At 31.3% G+C, this 17889-nt stretch overlaps 2 protein-coding genes across 2 annotated transcripts; both read right to left on the reverse strand.

Moving 5' to 3' along the window:
* Nucleotides 1–491: 491 nt before the first annotated feature.
* LOC107888906 (F-box/kelch-repeat protein At3g06240) lies at nucleotides 492–2603 on the reverse strand. Its single transcript, XM_016813174.2, has one exon. The coding sequence runs from the start codon at nucleotides 2452–2454 to the stop codon at nucleotides 1225–1227; it is 1230 nt and encodes a 409-aa protein (XP_016668663.1). The 5' UTR covers nucleotides 2455–2603; the 3' UTR covers nucleotides 492–1224.
* A 9350-nt stretch (nucleotides 2604–11953) lies between these two features.
* Nucleotides 11954–12843, reverse strand: LOC107890246 (uncharacterized). Its single transcript, XM_016814724.2, has 2 exons — nucleotides 12164–12843; nucleotides 11954–12082 (listed from the first exon to the last, which is right to left on the reverse strand). Exons 1-2 carry the CDS (start codon nucleotides 12762–12764, stop codon nucleotides 12021–12023), a joined length of 663 nt encoding a protein of 220 aa, XP_016670213.1. The 5' UTR covers nucleotides 12765–12843; the 3' UTR covers nucleotides 11954–12020.
* Nucleotides 12844–17889: the final 5046 nt, after the last annotated feature.

A 17889-nucleotide genomic window follows, 5' to 3' on the forward strand; every position in this document is an offset into this window, starting at 1 on the left:
TTTCAAGAGCCTAAATATAAATTTTCCATTTTAAGGGCGCCAAGGCCACTGCCAGCCCCCCTTGTATCCGCCTCTGTCCGGCTAGTTCGATTGATTTGTCCAATTCGATCAAATAAATCATTAAAAATTCATTAAAAAATACTAAAGATTTAGTTCAACCAATTTAATAGAGGTTTGCCCAGTTCCTAAATCAATCGGTTCAAAACCCTTCTCCAAATCAATACTTTAACCGATTCCATTATTATTTAACCGCTTTTGTGGCATTCGATGTAATGTGTTAAAAATTTAGAAGTTAGATTTGTAAGAAACTCAGATTGAGGTGAAGCACAAATAATTAAATTTGAAATCAGATTCTTTTTATATGAAATTAAGCTTGAATTTTAAAAGATTTCCAACTCCTTCAAAAAATAAGAGTAGAAGTATAATGCAAAAATCATAACCAGTGAACAATGGAGATTTGAGGATTCAAATGAAATCAAAACTACTAAAGATAACATTAATCTCATAGCTATTATTATAAACCAATGAGAAGATCAATCAAAGGGTACAAAATTTCAGACATTAAAGATAATCCCTAACACCAAATTACAATCTCAGGTCTTACAAGACCTAGTGTACATGATATTTCAAAGAGCTTATCGACAACACCAAAGTATAAATGGATGAAATCTTCGTGTTGACGACTATTTCTTATCTATCTATAGTCTAAACCTTCTACGGGGTTTGCTTCCGTATCATTCCATAGAATAAGGATCCGTCCAATCAAAAAAACGATTACTAGAGCTGCTGTGATTCTTTGCCAACAGAAGAACATGAAGATGAAGAGGAGAAAAACCGATATGCATTCCACTCTAAGTCTGCCAAAGGGGGAAACAAGTTCTAACATATGTTCTTCCGACTCTTTGTTTTTTCTTGAAGTACCAGTGTCTAACACCTATGTCCGACACTTATTCGGAGATGGGTATAAGGTATGATCGACAAATATATGATATTTCAACTAAAGGATCAATAGAAGACAATATCAGCTAAAACAGTTACTATAAGGCTACCTTATGGTTACATGCTGAAGATATATAACATGAAGGTTTGCCACTCACATCCTCAACCTTCCATGAAAACCTAACAGCTCAATTGATATTCCATGTTGCTCGGACTCCAACGAGTTTATCATATTAAGCTCTTACCACTTGTCCCCAAGTTCCCAAATTTCCTGATACTGCTAGTTCAAGTCCGAAAGAAGCCATTGGGTGAAACGAGGGTCTCCAAGTAGGTATCAGCTTCAAAACCATCCCCTGCCGGAATGCCATCAACCACTAAGTACCTATAACTATCGTCTTCCAAGTTGTACAGCAACAGTTTTCCATCAACATCCAGCAGGGCTTCTCTGTTCTGCGCCAAACACAATGGCTTCATACATATGTATGAGAGACTGAGGGTTAGTTTAGTCCATGATTCACCCACACCATACTCAGTCATCACCCAAAAATCATTGTGCATCTGATTGCGGCTATGGAGCACACACAGGCAACCATTAAGAACCCCAACCACGAACTCAAAGCTAGTATCGACAATGTCAGGTGCCGGCATATCTGAAAACACCTCTTCTTCCAAACTAAAAGCAGCAACCACACACCTACAATCCACCCCATCTTCGAAACTAACCATCCAGTGAATAGTCCCATTAAGAAGCACTCCGGATTCAGACACATTATCCACATATGGAAAACTACAAACAATCCTCCAAGAATCAGTTCTCAATGAGTAAACACAAACAGTTCCACAACCTACTTTCACTACCTTATAATCATCATTAACAAAATCGTAACCGAAACCATAAACACTCCAACCGTTCGGAAAGAAACCCGAAGGTGGGTCTGGGATTCTCTTGGATTCTCTAGTGGAAGGATTAAACAAAAAAAGGGTATCTTCATCTGGGGCAATACAAACTAAACCATTACAAGAACCTAAGATATCAACCCAATTCCTTTGGTTCACACAAAATGGTAAATTTAACTTCACCATTACTGGAAATTCATCATTACCTTCTTCACTTCTTTCACAATACAGAAAACCATCTCTGGCAGAATCTAATAACTCAGCTAATCCATTTGGCTTGTCTTTCAAGGGATAATCAAGCTCTAAAGCTACCAAATTCTCATCAAAACGACCACTTCTACCAATTGATTCATATTCAAGAGAGTACAAATTGTGTGAGGAAATGATTACTCTTTTTCTCTGAGAATAAAAACTATCATTACTAACGGTTTTTTTGAGGTGGGATTTGGCTAAAAGGGGATCTGATATAAGAGAAAGCCATTGTTTTGAGACACACCTGAATTGGCAAAGCGATTTGACGGGCAACCTTGAAAGGATTTCCACCATGATTTCTTGGGGAAGAAGAGGGATTTCAGCTTCAACCGGTGATTGCTGCTCAATTCTTCTTTCTTTATTCATGATTTCAATTGCTCTAAAGAACCAGTTTTGATGGAAAATATTGAATACCCAAAAGGGGAAATAATTAGAAAAGACAGATAAAATGAAGCAAAGTGGGTAAAAGACGAGAGCAATTGGATTTTGAGCAAATTTGGGAAAATTTTTTAGTCAAGTCGACACCTGATGGACTTAACTCAGCCACGACCCCACTTTAAATGATAATTTTTTATTTTGCACCTTTTATGTTTATGAATTTCGATTTTCCTCACAAAATTATCACTTTTGGTCCTCAAACGCGATTTATTATTCACTATGCCAAATTTTAATACGATAAACATATTATTACATGTGTAATATTATATTAATGTTAACTTTTTACTTTCATATTTTACTTACAAAAAATTAATTAATAGTGTCGTTTGCATTAAAATTAAAATGCGAAAAATATAACTACTAAGAAAAATCTAATTAAATAATATGGACAAAATTTACAACTTTATGCATATAGTGAAATTTAACCAAATACATTTAATCGATGCCATCTAAAGATTAAATTTTCTAATTCAAAAAGTAGAATAATTAAAATTAACAAGTTAATAATGTAGTTTACATTTAGTTTTATGTTATTATATTTTTTTCCAATAAATGTAAACTTATGTTGTATAATTATTTTTATTTTCAGAAATTGAAATATATTTAAATGCACAATTATTATGTTTTTTTTAATAATTTTATTATAGGTTTTGATCATATTTATTCTTTTTGACACAATGCATTGATCTACCTATAATTCATCCCCAATCCATAAATAAGAGGATAATACACTTCACCGTACTCAAACTCACATTCTCATGCATTGGTAACAATGTCCACTCTAATCGAACTAAAATTCAAGCTAAACTATTACTTTTGATTGCATCTAATAGTAAGATAAATTCATTTTTTTAATATATTTATTTTTGGCTAATTATCGAATAAAATTCTATTAAATTTGGATTTTTCTTATCAGGAATGAAGTTGGTGTCTTACAAAAAGGGACTAAACTGGAACAAAAAACAAAGAGGAAGGCTTGACTGAAAGAATGAAGATTCAAAAAGTGACTGAATAAAGATTGAAGAATTTTTTATATTGTTACAACTCTATAATTAGTTTAAATTTAATCTCTAGTTTAAATTTTAAATTATTTAGTGATAATATTTAGAATTATTTAGTGATAATATTTAGAAAAAATCTAATTAAATTTTAGTATTAAAAATATGTATAAATACTTATAGGCTACAGACAGTTAAACACACAACTTTACCTTTGTGATTCAATAAAATTTTCATTATTTTTCTTTCCCTTCCCGTGTCAGTTTTCTATATTGTTGTTTTATTCCTTTTTTTTCCAACTTATTGGTTTAATTCCTTCCAAAGCCCTTTACCTTTCCATCTTCCACAATTCTACAAAATCACTTTCAAAACATGATTTTTTTCCATAATTAACTAAACATTTTTTAGCCTTAGCCCAGTTATCTTTTCAACAAAGTAATTGTGAGATATAAACCCACACTAAATACTTTGCAATTCAGTATTTACTATCTATTCGGTATATGAGATAGTACAAATTCGTCCCTCAAAGTTTATTCGATTTCAATTCAAAAAGTGTGTATTGGGTTGGAATCGTTTGGCGTACAGTTGGAAAGTTGAGTCGGCAGTGTTGTATTCAAAATCCTGCGAACAAATTGGCATGTTCAATTGTAAAAACCTAGTTCGATTCCGTCAAGGGAGATAGTGATCAGATTTAAATGACTCACGCGGTTGAGGTCGTTAATTCGAGTTGGATTTTTCAGATCACAAGGCTGTTGAAGTCTTAAATTACGAGTACGTGCCACGTAGTTGGAAATTCGATAAAGGTCGATTTACAGGTGATACCAGGATCGATTACGAGAGGAAGAGTTGGCGGTTTGAGGGATCCTCGATTGCTATAACCAGTTTATCGCTTGGAAGAGAAAATCTGTTTCAAGGATCGATTCAAGATTGGAGTACACCGAGGCTAATGCTAAGTTTAAAAAATATTTTATTTATCCATTTATTTTATTTTCTTAAATTTATTTTTCATTTTTGAATATGTTTTTATTTTATTTTATTTTATTTTTCGTATTTCATTATTTTATTATTTTAATCAATTTTAAACCCCTTATTTTTATTTTTATTTTTATTTTCAGCATTTCTACGCACAGGTCATGGGCACGACTATGACCGCAACAACGATTTTGGTCACAAAAAAGACGAAATTAGATAGCCAATCCCTGTGGATTCGACTCTACTGCTCTATACTGCTAATTACTGTTATTTTGTCTTAGGAATTTATATTTGGTAGTTTCGATGCCCATCAAATTTTGGAACCGTTACCGGTGATAGGTAAAAATTTCTAATTTTTGTTTGTTTTCTTTATGATTAGGTCGGAATCGGGTACTCTAGTATTTGAACTGGAAATAGAAAAGTTGGCTCGAACACTTCAAAGACAAACTATTCAACGTGATAAACAACCACAACCCGACTTTGAAGAAGAATCTTACATCAAAAATATTTACTCATCCGAAGTTTCAAATGATATGGCAGATCAAACTATACACCAACTTGCAGCTGCACCGGATGAACAACAACCGTTATGCATGACTTATTCGGCGAGCGAAACACCATTCGAGTTGAAGTCAAGATTAATACATTTATTGCCTACTTCCCGCATTTTGAAAAATGAGAACCCCATACTCATCTGAAATAGTTCCACATGGTTTCTCTAAGCGTGAAACCAGAATGAGTAACTGGGGATTAAATAAAACGACAAGCTTTTCCTTTTTCATTAGCTGACTCTGCTAGAGAATGACTATTTTATTTACCTCCGGGATCTGTCAATACTTGGATTGATATGTCTCGATTGTTTCTTGATAGGTTTTTCCCAGCAGCTTGAGCAGCCGAATTAAGGAGGAGTATAGTCGAAATACAACAAAAAGAAGGAAAATCACTTTATGAATATTGGGAGCGATACAAGAAGTTGTGTGCAAGTTGCCCACAACATAGCCTGTCTGAACGGTCGCTCTTACAGTGTTTCTATAAGTGGTTACTCTCAAAGGAAGTGAAGATGATTGATGCAGCTAGTGGAGGGGTTCTTGTGAACATGATTCCCCAAAGAGCTAGGAAATTAATTTCGACTAAGGTTGCAAATTTTCAACAGTATCAACTACTTTATGGGACATACGAGAAAATTTCATGAGCTAAGTACTCCTTCCATAGTAAATAAAATTAATGAACTTAATAATGTGGTTAAAAATATGCTTGTAGCATAGACGAACCCAGCTTGGTTGTGCGAGATTTGTGCTAAGCTTGATCATCTTATCGACTTGTACTCAAATTTACTTGAAGACACAACTGCACAAATAGATGTCGTTGGGAACTTTGCAGGGCCACCTCAAAGGGGTTATGATCCAATCCAAACACATACAATGCAGGGTGAAGGGAGCACCCAAACCTGAGCTATGGATTGAACCCTTAATACAATCAACCATATCAACTAAGACCACCTACGCCTCAATAGTATCAACCTCTAAACTCATCTCTTGAAGCCATAGTAGAGAAGTTAGTCGTTAGCACTGAAAAGTTCTAACAAAATATTGAAGCACATTTCCGAAAACTAGATCAGCAAATAAGTAAGCTAGCACTTATGGTTAGTCGTTTGGAGAACTAAGAAAAATTGTCATCTCAAACTGAGCCAAACCCATGTAAAAATACGAGTGTTGTGACCGTAAAAGATGGAAAAGAGTCAGAACTAGTGCCTAGCACGAGTCGTGACCACGACGTTGAACAGAAAGTCGAACCAACAACTCCCACTGATACGGCACCACATAAACCATTTGTTGTACCTCTCCCATACCCTAGAAGGCTCGCCCAAGTTAAAAAGGAACGAGAGGAAAAAAGAATCCTTAAGACATTCCGGAAGGTAGAAATTAATATTCCTTTACTTTATATAATTAAACAGGTTCCACGCTATAGAAAGTTTTTGAAAGAACTGTGCACCAGCAAAAAGAAACTCCAAGGAAATGAATGGGTAAACGTGGAGGAAAACATTTCTGCAGTACTACAAAGAAAAATTTCACCTAAGTGTAAGGACCAATGTTTGTTTTCTATATCCTACAAAATAGGAAATATTAGTATAAAGAAAGTCATGTGTGATTTGGGAGCATCTATTAATGTAATGCATTTATCTATTTTTAAATTGCTAAACACGGGTCCTTTGAAAGAAACAGGGGTGATTATTCAATTGGTGTATAAGTCATGCGTATATCTAGAAGGGGTGTTAGAAGATGTTCTCATAAAGGTAAATGAATTATTTTTTTCCTGCAGACTTTTATATCATCAATATGGAAGACAACCACTCAAAAAATGCTTCTGATATTCTACTCGGGAGGCCATTCCTAAGTACCGTATGTACAAAGATTGATGTTCGTAGTGGAACCCTCATTGATGTTCGTAGTAGAACCCTCACTATGAAATTCAACGGTGATGTGGTAAAATTTAATGTTTATGAAGTGATGGGCTAACCCAACACAATGTCGAATATTTCTAGTGTTGATATTATTGAACCACTAACAAAATTTCATTTTAAGTATCATGAAGAGGATGAGTTACAAACTATACTTTGCAAGAGTTTAGACCTCGATACGGTGGATAAATTGGAGGAGTTAATGACGTTCAAAGAAATGATTCGTGAAACAATTATTCTATTGGAGACTCCACAATTTCCTAAAAGTCAAGGCAAAAATTTTAAACTTTCTCCTTCTAAAACTAAACTCTTGCCTTCTATTTTGCAGGCTTCGGAACTGGAACTCAAATCGTTACCAAAACATTTAAGGATTTCGATAGAGGAAAAGATAAACCCAAACAAAGAAGCTCAAATGCGCATTAATCCACCAATAATTGAGGAATCCAGGAAGTGCTTCAAGGACAATGAGAAAAGGTTGAAACCTTTCTGCAAGAACTTTCAAGTGCACATAATGGAAGAATTAATTCTTGAGAAACCAAATGAATAACACTCACGTCGTTGAGCTAATGACGTTAAACAAAAACACTTTATGGGAGGCAACCCACATTTATTTTTTATTTATTTTCATTTATTTAATTTAATTTTGAATTCTAATTTAGTTTGAGAATTAAATAAAGTATCATTTTAATCCGTTTGATCATGTTATTTACCAAAAACATGGATGAAGACAGTCATTTTTTATGAGGTCAAAATTAATTCGTGGCATGAGCACACCCTATCAAATTTCAGTGTTGCCATTTGTTGAAACATACACCCAGGACCGAACCGACCAAAATCGATTTAGAATCAACTTGAATTGCCCAAACCATCTTTCGCCAAATTAACACGAGGAGTACACTTGACCCTTCTATTCATTATTGTTTCAAAATTGCATATTGAGGGCAATGTGGGCTAAATAGGGGGTTCGTAGAATGTGCCATGTTATTTCTTTTTTGCATGTGTTTCGCTAAATAATTCCTTAATTTGTTTCGGAAATAAACTTCTAGATCTTATGTTTAGTTTACTTAAATAAGTGGGTGAATTATGAATAACTATTGTTTGCTTGATCAATGAATATTTTGTAGAATTGAAAATGTTATGCCTTAGTCAATATTTCATGAAATTTTTTGGTTTTATTGAACTTGCCTAATGAAAGTACTCGTTTTAAATGAATTTGCTAATAGCTTGGTTAAGAGTGAAGATTCAGAAATAAGACCAAGTTGAGTAACCGGGATGAGGTGACGAGTCAATATCTCGTCTCTTTTCGTGTCAAAAGGTTTGGTGACGAGTCGAAGCTTTTAACACTCCGCTAATCGAGCTGCCTTAAGAAATAAATCGATTAGGGACATGTGAAATTGAGTAACCAAGATAAGGTGCTTGGGTTGTCATCTTGTTTCACGTCAAAAGGTTTGATTATGTCTCGAATTCGTTAGAAATAAATAAATAAGGAAAACGTGTCAAGTTGAGTAACTAGGGTGAAGTGCTTGGGTTGTCATCTCATTTCACGTCAAAAGTCTTGACTATGTTTGAAAAATAATAATAATAATAATTGATAAAAGTATATATTAGGTATGATCGTTTCGCATGTTTGATTAAGCCAAAATCTAGTGAAATAGTTAAATTTGACATATCGTTCAAGATTTTATAAAATGCTTATTGATTGAGTTTAGTAATTGTTTATTTTTTATTCACCTAATTGTTTGAAGTATGCTTGACTAAGAAAGGGGGGTTTTGATTTTGAAAAGAATTGACGAATTATTTTTAGTGGATATCATGCTTGAGGATAGGGGTGAGCAAAACTCGATTTGACTCGAAAAAAACTCGAATTTCAAGTTAAACGAATTGAGTTATTTGAGTTAATCGAGTTATTTGAGTCAACTCGAATTTTTTTTCGAATTTTGAGTTCGAATCGAGTTGAGTTTTCGAATTCTAATAACTCGAATAATTCGAATATCAAACTATAATATTTCACATTTTTACCCCAAACTCCCGAATCTTTTTACTTTTCTCTCAAAACTTTTACTCCTTCCCACTTTCCCCCCAAAACTTTCTCCTCTCCCATCCCAACCCCCTAATCTACCCAAAATCCATTTCCCACCGGAATTTTACTCTCCCATTTACTTTTTATCAAAATTTTACTCCCCAAAACCCTCAAAACTTTTTATTTTTCCCCAAAATTTTTACTCCCTCCCACTTTCCCCCTAAACCTTTTACTCCCTTCCCATCCCACCTCTCATCTACCCCAAACCCATCCCCCCAATTTTTTTTAATATTTTCCCTCCAAAATTTTACTCCCCCATTTACTTTCCCTCAAATTTTTATTTCCCAAAATTTTTTTATTTTTTTCCTAAATTTTTACTTCTCACCCTTTACTCTCAAATAAAAAATCAAAATTATCCAAAAAAATCACTAAACATAAATAGTAATAATTTTATTTATATATACTATTTATATTATTAAATTAAATTTCACATTTTATATTATTTATATTATTGAATTGTTTAGTCATATTGAATATTTATATTAAAATTGAATTATTAATTATGCCATAAAATATTTGTGTTAAAATTTTATATTGGTATCAATTTTACATTTTATCTTTAAAATAACTTTTATTAAAAAATCACATTTTTACATTTAATATATTTTTTAATTCCAAAATACACAGTGACAAAAATCTAAAGATAATTGAAACAACTAAGCAAGCAAATAAGCTAACCGGTATATAAAATATTAATAAATAAATTATGATGTGATGAAAGTTAATAAAAAATTTGATTAAGGTGGACAAATTTTATTATGGTAGGTGACAGTGATTACAAGGACCCAAAATTATTTTTTAAAATTTAACTCGAACAAATACATTAGATTCGATTCGATTCGATTCGAATTCTATCTCACTCGACTCGATTTGAGAAAATTTCAAATCAAATTAGGATGATAAAATATAATTTGTTAACTCGATTAACTCGAAATTTTTTCATTCGATTCTATTCGATTCGATCGAACGCTCACCCCTACTTGAGGACAAGCATCGACTAAGTAGGGAGAATTTGATAGCAAGATAAATTCATATTTTTAATATATTTTTTTGGCTAATTATTGAATAAAATGCTATTAAATTTGAATTTTTCTTATCAAGAATGAAGTTGGTGTGCTGAATTCAAACTCTTACAAAAAGGGACTAAATTGGAACAAAAAGCAAAGATGAGGGCTTTATTGAAAGATTGAATATTTAAAAAGTGGCTGGATAAATTTTTAATATTGTTACAACTCCGTAATTAGTTTAAATTTAATATCTAGTTTAAATTTTATTTTTAAATTTTGAATTATTTAGTGATAATATTTAGTAATAATATTTAGGATTATTTAATTATAATATTTAAAAAAATATAAATAACTAGACACACAATTTTGCCTTTCGCATTCAATAAAATTCCTTAATTTTCTTTCCCTTCCTGCCTCGATTTTCTATACTGTTGTTTCATTCCTTTTTTTTTCTTTAACTTTTAGCCTTTTGGTTTAATTACCTTCCAAGACCCTTTTCCTTTCCATCTTTCACAATTCCACAAGATCTCTTTCAAAACATGATTTTTTTTCATGATTAACTAAACTTTTTTTAGCCTTAGCCCGTTTATCTCTTCGACAAAGTAATCATGAGATATGAACCCAGACTAAATACTTTGCAATTCGGTATTCGCTATCTCTTCGGTATATAGGATAGAACAAATTCGTCCCTCAAAGTTGATTCAATTTCAATTTAAAAAGCACATGTTGGGTTGGAATCATTTGGCGTACAGTTGGGAAGTTGAGTCGGTGGTGCTGTATTCAAAACCGCGAACAAATTGGCATGTGCAATTGCAAAAAGCTAGTTGGATTCCGTTAAGGGAGATTGTGATCGAATTTAAACGACCCACATGGTTGAGGCCGTTAATTCGAGTTGGGCTTATTAGGTTACAAGGCTGTCGAAGTCTTAAATTACGGGTTTGTGCCACATAGTTGGAAATTCAACAAGGGTTGATTTGTAGGTGATACCGGGATTGATTACGAGAGGAAGAGTTGGCGGTTTGAGGGATCCTCGATTGCAATAACCAGCTTATTGCTTGGAAGGGAAAATCTATTTCAAAGATCGATTCAAAATTGGAGTAACCCGAGGCTAATGCTAAGTTTAAAAAGAATTTTATTTATCCATTTATTTTATTTTCTTAAATTTATTTTTACATTTTCGAATCTGTTTTTATTGTATTTTATTTTATTGTATTTCCTTATTTTATTTCCTTAATCAATTTTAAATCTCTTATTTTTATTTTTATTTTCAGCGTTTCTACGCACAGGTCATGGGCACAACTGTGATTACAACAGCGATTATGGTCCCAAAAAAAAGATGAAATTAGATAGCCAGTCCCTGTGGACTAAACCTTACAGCTCTATACTGTTAATTACTGTTATTTTGTAATAAAAATTTATATTTGGTAGTTTCGACGCCTATCAGCATCTTAAATATTAAAAAAAATTTAAAATTACAAGTTAATAAATTATTAATAGTTTAAATAGCTCAATAAAATAAAAATTATTATGTTATTTTTAATTTAAACTTATTTTGATAATTGAATGAAATCATATTTTTTATTATTTTAATTATGATTGATTAAAATAATAAAGCATTTCAATTATAATTATCAATTATTAATTTTTTTTATTGTGTTTAGTCACTAAAAAAATAAAAACTATACAAAGGCAACCAAAATAGATTGTTTATAAAATACAGGCATTAATATAAAACATTTTTAATATTTAAATTTAAAAAAATAAAATGAAATTGTTAATAATGGAATACAAATATTGGATTCAATAATTAAATTAAATCAAAGAAAAAATATGTAATAAAAAAGGTAAACAATATATAAAAAATCATAGCCAAACATCAATGGAGATATGAGAAGAGTAAATGTAAGGGAATTTATTTATTAATGAACACAATTTATAAAATTAGAAATTCAATCTAAAACATAATTAAAAAAAAAAGATTAGAAATTCTTGATGCACTTTTTGTAGCAGTATTTCACATATGCAGCTTCTTTCTTCTTATCTGTAAATAATAGAATTTGTATCAGAATTTAATGAAAATAATATTTGATAAAAATAACAAAATAATATAGATTATTTTTACCAGATTTGAAGTTATTGGGCATGGATTCTGCACAACGATCGGTACAAGTGTAGATGAGATCTGCATAATGGTATAAGCATCTTAACTTGCAAACTTTGTTGCATAAGTTGTGAAGAATTGGAATATCTTGTTTTAGACATTTCGTCGAACACTTCAATTTACAAGTGTTGTCTGGATTCGGTTTTGGAGGATGTGGAGCTTCTACAGGCGACAGTGCAGGTGATGGCACTTCTACGGGTGACGGTGCTGGTGACGACACTTCTAGTGGTGATGGTGCCGGTGATTTGATTCTATGGTTTGGATTTATTTCAAAAGGAAATTGTTGAGTTTCGAAAGGTAGATTGGTGGATTCAAAATTTTGAGTTTCGAATGAATCATGAGGAAGATCAGATTGAGAAAGCAAAGATGTTTCTTCAGGATTTACCTTGTGAAAGTAATGGGATTGGGGCTCATAAACTTGAGATTCTGAAAGCAATGAATTTTCATCGAAATTTTGAGCAACTTCAGATTCGTAATCAAAGGGGAAGAAACCATTGACTTGAACTGCAATAAGAACAAGCACAATAGTGACTAAACTCACACTTGAAAATCTCTTATTCATTGCTAACGTTGCTTCAAAAAGATTCAAGCTTTGGATGAAAAATGTAAACAAAAAACCAAGAAATTTATAGGCATCAAATTCATTGAAATTTCTTCCATTAATTGCTCCAAAATTACTAATTACCAACTGATTGATTCTAAAATAATGAAGAAATCTCTGAAGTTGAAATTGTTTACTTGTGAATATGTCATTTGATTTTAGTTATGGTAATTAGAGTAAAAAATGTTTTAAAAAATTAATATTTTATTTGTTGAATTATCCTATTTTATTTTATTTAATTCAATTTTTATTGCATTTAAAAAAACATAAAAAATTATTTATATTAATTTTCTTTAAAAAAACCCAAATTTCCAATTTAGAAATTCTCAATTTTTTATTTAAATTAAATCCTATAATTAAAAGGAGCATAAATAAGTTGGCAACTCAATCAAAAGAAATGAAGCAATCAAAGGATGTACAATTAAATCATTGATTAACTCTTTCCACTTTCTAAGCCTATCACTATTTCTTAGGGGAGATTTTAAAATCGTAATTTCATGTTCCTCCTCAATTATAAAAAAAAATAAAATAAAAATTAATCGATATTATTTAATTTTAATTCTATCAACTTCATAAATTCATTCAATATTTTTAAAATTTCAACTTTACACTTTTTTTTTTAACAAATTATTTAATGATTAATAGTTACGATACACTTTCTTAACCCTCATTTGTTAATTAAATACATTCAAATATTTCGACTTATGTTCAAACTCAAAGAATAGCTCCATATTTTAAAATTTTGAATAAATGATAATAATGGTTCTCATTCTCTAATCTCCGGCAGTATAAAGAGAAGATCAACATGTAAACAATTTGTTGGTCAAGCTTTCTATGGGATTAAAATTTTTATAGAATTTGTATCCAAGATGTTTAAAAAAGTATAATAACTACATGATTTGACCTCGATGTGGACAATGTATTTTTCATAATTACACATCATGATTATCTAAGATTCCCACAAAAAATCTTGTCTTTACATTCGTACTTATTTGACTTTGATATACCATCCTCCACACCCACAAAAGTTGAAATTTGTGTAAATTTTCATAATAAAATCCAAAAATTATTTCATTCTCAAAATTTATCCTCTCAACATAATTTATCATCATAATCATAATTTTAATATTTAGAATTATATTTCAACCTTCAACTTTATAAAAAAAGTTATTTTAGTTTTATCTAATAACCCTAAAATGGATAAAAAAAATCAATATTTTTAACTTTGTTGATGTCACATATATGTGAATTGCCACATGGATGACATGTCAATATTTAAATATATTTTTAAAAATTAAAAATTATAAAAAATATTTTAAATATTTTTTTAAATTAATTAAATGCAAACATGTAATACACAATACAATCCACATTATTAGATACAAGATTAAGATAATATTAAAAACATTTAAGGATGACTTTTAGATACAAGACAATATATTTATTTTCTAATATTAAATTCAAGTATTTTAGTTTTAAATTTAAATGAAAAAAAGGTTTACGAGGTAATAAAATAGATTGTTTATAGCCAATTGAATCTTAATTCAATTGGAATAAATATTATTATCTATATATTAAACTGCATTATTTTCTTATTTATGAATTGAAGAGGAATTATAGGTAGTTCAAAGAATTGTGTCAAATAAAACAGATAAATAATAAGATATAAATAAGATTTAAGGGTTGAAAACAAAATAAAAACGGTTGTAAATAAAATTCATAAATATTACAAATAAAAGAAAAATGCAATGGATTTTATTTAATAATGAACAAATTTTCTAACATTATAAATAAAATAAAAAATATTAAATAGAAAAAGCCTAGAAATTCTTGGTGCATTTTTTGTAGCAGTATTTCACATATGCAGCTTCTTTCTTCTCATCTGCAAATAATAGAATTTGTATCAGAATTTAATGAAAATAATATTTGATAATTAAAAAAAAAAAAGATTACAGATTATTTTTACCAGATTTGAAGGTATTGGGCATGGATTCTACACAACGATTAGTACAAGTGTAGATGAGATCCGCATAATGGTATAAGCATCTTAACTTGCAGACTCTGCAGCATAAGTTGTGAAGAATTGGAATTTCTTGTTTTAGGCATTTCGTCGAACACTTCAATTTACAAATGTTGTCTGGATTCGGTTTTGGAGGATGTGGAGCTTCTACAGGCGATGGTGCAGGTGAGGGCACTTCTACAGGTGACGGTGCTGGTGATGACACTTGGACAGGTGATGGTGCCGGTGATGGAGATGGTGATTTGATTCTATGGTTTGCATTTATTTCAAAAGGAAATTGTTGAGTTTCGAAGGTAGATTGGTGGATTCAAAATTTTGAGTTTGAAATGAATCATGAGGAAGTTCAGATTGTGAAAGCAAAGATGTTTCTTCAGGATTTACCTGGTGAAAGTATTGGGATTGGGGCTCATAAACTTGGGATTCTGAAAACAATGAATTTTCATTGGAATTTGATGGAAAATTTTGGAAATCTAAAGAATTTTGAGCAAATTCAGATTCGTAATCGAAAGGGAAGAAACCATTGACTTGAATTGCGATAAGAACAAGCAAAACAGCGACTAAACTCACCCTCGAAAATCTCTTGTTCATAGTTTCCATTGCTTCAAAAATATTCAAGCTTTTGATGTAAAAAGTAACAAAAAATAAAGAAAATTATAGGCTTCGAATGCATTGAAATTTCTTCCACTAATTTCTCCAAAATTGCTAATTCCCAAGTGATTGATTCTAAAATAATGAAGAAATCTCCCAAGTTACGAAAATTAAAAATGATTCTTTTCCGAATCCTTGATTAGTTAAACATATTATATGAATCGAAACTAAATTCAACCAAGATTAAAATTAATCAAACATTACTATTCAAGTCAAATTTTCATTTATCTTCTTTTTAAATCCTATAATTAAAAGGATTATTCAACTTACAACATTTAGCAACTCAATAAATACAAATGAAGCAATCAAGGATTAATAATTAAATGGTTTCCGGGAAATCATTGATTAACTCTTACCATTATTTTAGCAATCACTAATATTAAGGAAATTATTCTCTCCCCTTTCACCACTTTAAATATTATATGCAAATTACTTCCTAATACTGATGAATTGAACCGGTAATTTAATTCATTTTTTAAAATATTTTTTTTTTGCAAATCAACCTTCATCTTTTCAAATGCAGTTGAGGTTTAGTTTAATTCTGTATCACTTAATCACATACTATTTTTACCCCATAATATCATATAAAAATATGTGTTTGAATCCTATCAAAATTAAATGCTCGTATTTTTTTTTGCTGGGTACAAAAAACTTTAACTAAATATAATCCAATCTCTAAATAACTTAAATTTAAAATGACTCAAGAGTGAGATTTTTCCTATCATAAACTCATGGTTGATGGGATGTTGGCCGATTGGCTGGGATGGCCCTTAGCAGTGTCGTTTGGGTGACTTTGACCTGACCAGCAGGTGTAGGGTCTCACGGATTAAATTGTAGTATTTGCAAAATTTTAAGGGTTTTTTTTTATTTTTCATTTCATTTCATTTTATTTTTAATTTTTAATTAATAAAAATAACTTATAACTTAGAAACTAATGGACTATTTAGGGCTATGCCCACCTTTCTTTACCAAAATTTGATAAGTTTAATCAATCAATATATCTATGGACTTTGAAACATGTTTCAAGATTGAACTTATCATAAAATATTGATTTAATTTTGGATAAATTTTGGTTATTACACAACTCATGAGCCACTATTTCAATACACACAAATAAAAATTCATTTGAAATAACACGAGTGTCCATAATTTTTTTGTAACTGTTATTAATATTCTCATCACAAGTAAGATAGTTGTAAGGGCCCAATTTTATCTGGCCCAAATAGAAATCAAATGAAAAAAATAAATAAAACCAAATAAATAAAGGTCCAATTACATGTCAGACCAAATTACAAGTCTGAATTTAAACAAAACTCACTACTCAAATTACAGGCCCAACAGCCAAAGAAACCCTAAGGCCTACTATCTAAAAGCTTTTAGAAACCCTAGGATTCTTGGTGCGAACCCCCCTTTGCAGGCACGCCACTCGAGGCTTCTTGTCTCAAGGTCTGACGCGTCTCAGCCACCCTTGCATCAAAATGGCAAAGGCAAAGGTCTTCGTCCTACTGTTGACCGCACACCATCACCTGCAAAGAGAAAGAACAAAAGGACAACAAAAGCAAACAGTAAAAAAAAAAAAGAAAAAGGGATAAACAATGTTGTAAATCGGCTATAAAAGCCATAACAACCACCACGTATTTTTTACAGATAAATACGAAAACAAAAAAAAAACAAAAAAAAAGAACATATTCAAAAGGTAGATTTTTATTCAACATTTATTTTTTCAAAAATATAAAAAAAGCCCTTATCAATCTTGTTGCGCTGTCGCCGTGGATGGGCAGGTTTGTCATCCTCAAGGAGAAATGACCCATCTTCGACGTGGAGGAGCCCTTGATTCCCTCAAGATTCGCCTGGACTCCGTTGGAGGAGAGGGCCTGAGAGGGACATGCCCAGAAGGCCGAAAGCCTCTTTTCTCTTTTCTCTTTTTGTTTTTTTGTTTTTCTTTTCTTTTTTTTAAATACAGAGGGAACCACCCTCTATTCTAGTCTTCTTTTTTTAAAAAAATAAAAAAATAAACTTTTTAAACTCCAGCCACCGGAGGCGACGGACGCTGTCACCGATGACCGGTGGCCACGACGGTAGTCTGTCATCCCTTTGGCCGGACAAGGGAAAAATCGAGAGAAAAAAAAAGAGCTCTCAATTAAAAAAAAACCCTAAACTGAATGGTTTTTTAAAAGAATTTTTGGTTTATATAGGCGGGGGCTAAACGACGTCGTTTTGGCCGATGTTTGTAAGCCCAAAAATGACATCATTTTGACGCTCAACCTGATTGCCTAACCCGAGTACCTCAGGATCCGCGTGTTTTTGTGACTAGGGTATAATTGCTACCCTAGTCCTTCCACTTTTTAGGTGGTTTTTAATACAGTCCTGTTCTATTTTTTATTTATCACTTAATTTTAATTTGTTTTCGATTTAGCC

The sequence above is a fragment of the Gossypium hirsutum genome, chromosome A09 (assembly GCF_007990345.1).
Source record: "Gossypium hirsutum isolate 1008001.06 chromosome A09, Gossypium_hirsutum_v2.1, whole genome shotgun sequence".
In the NCBI taxonomy this organism is placed as follows: Eukaryota; Viridiplantae; Streptophyta; class Magnoliopsida; order Malvales; family Malvaceae; genus Gossypium; species Gossypium hirsutum.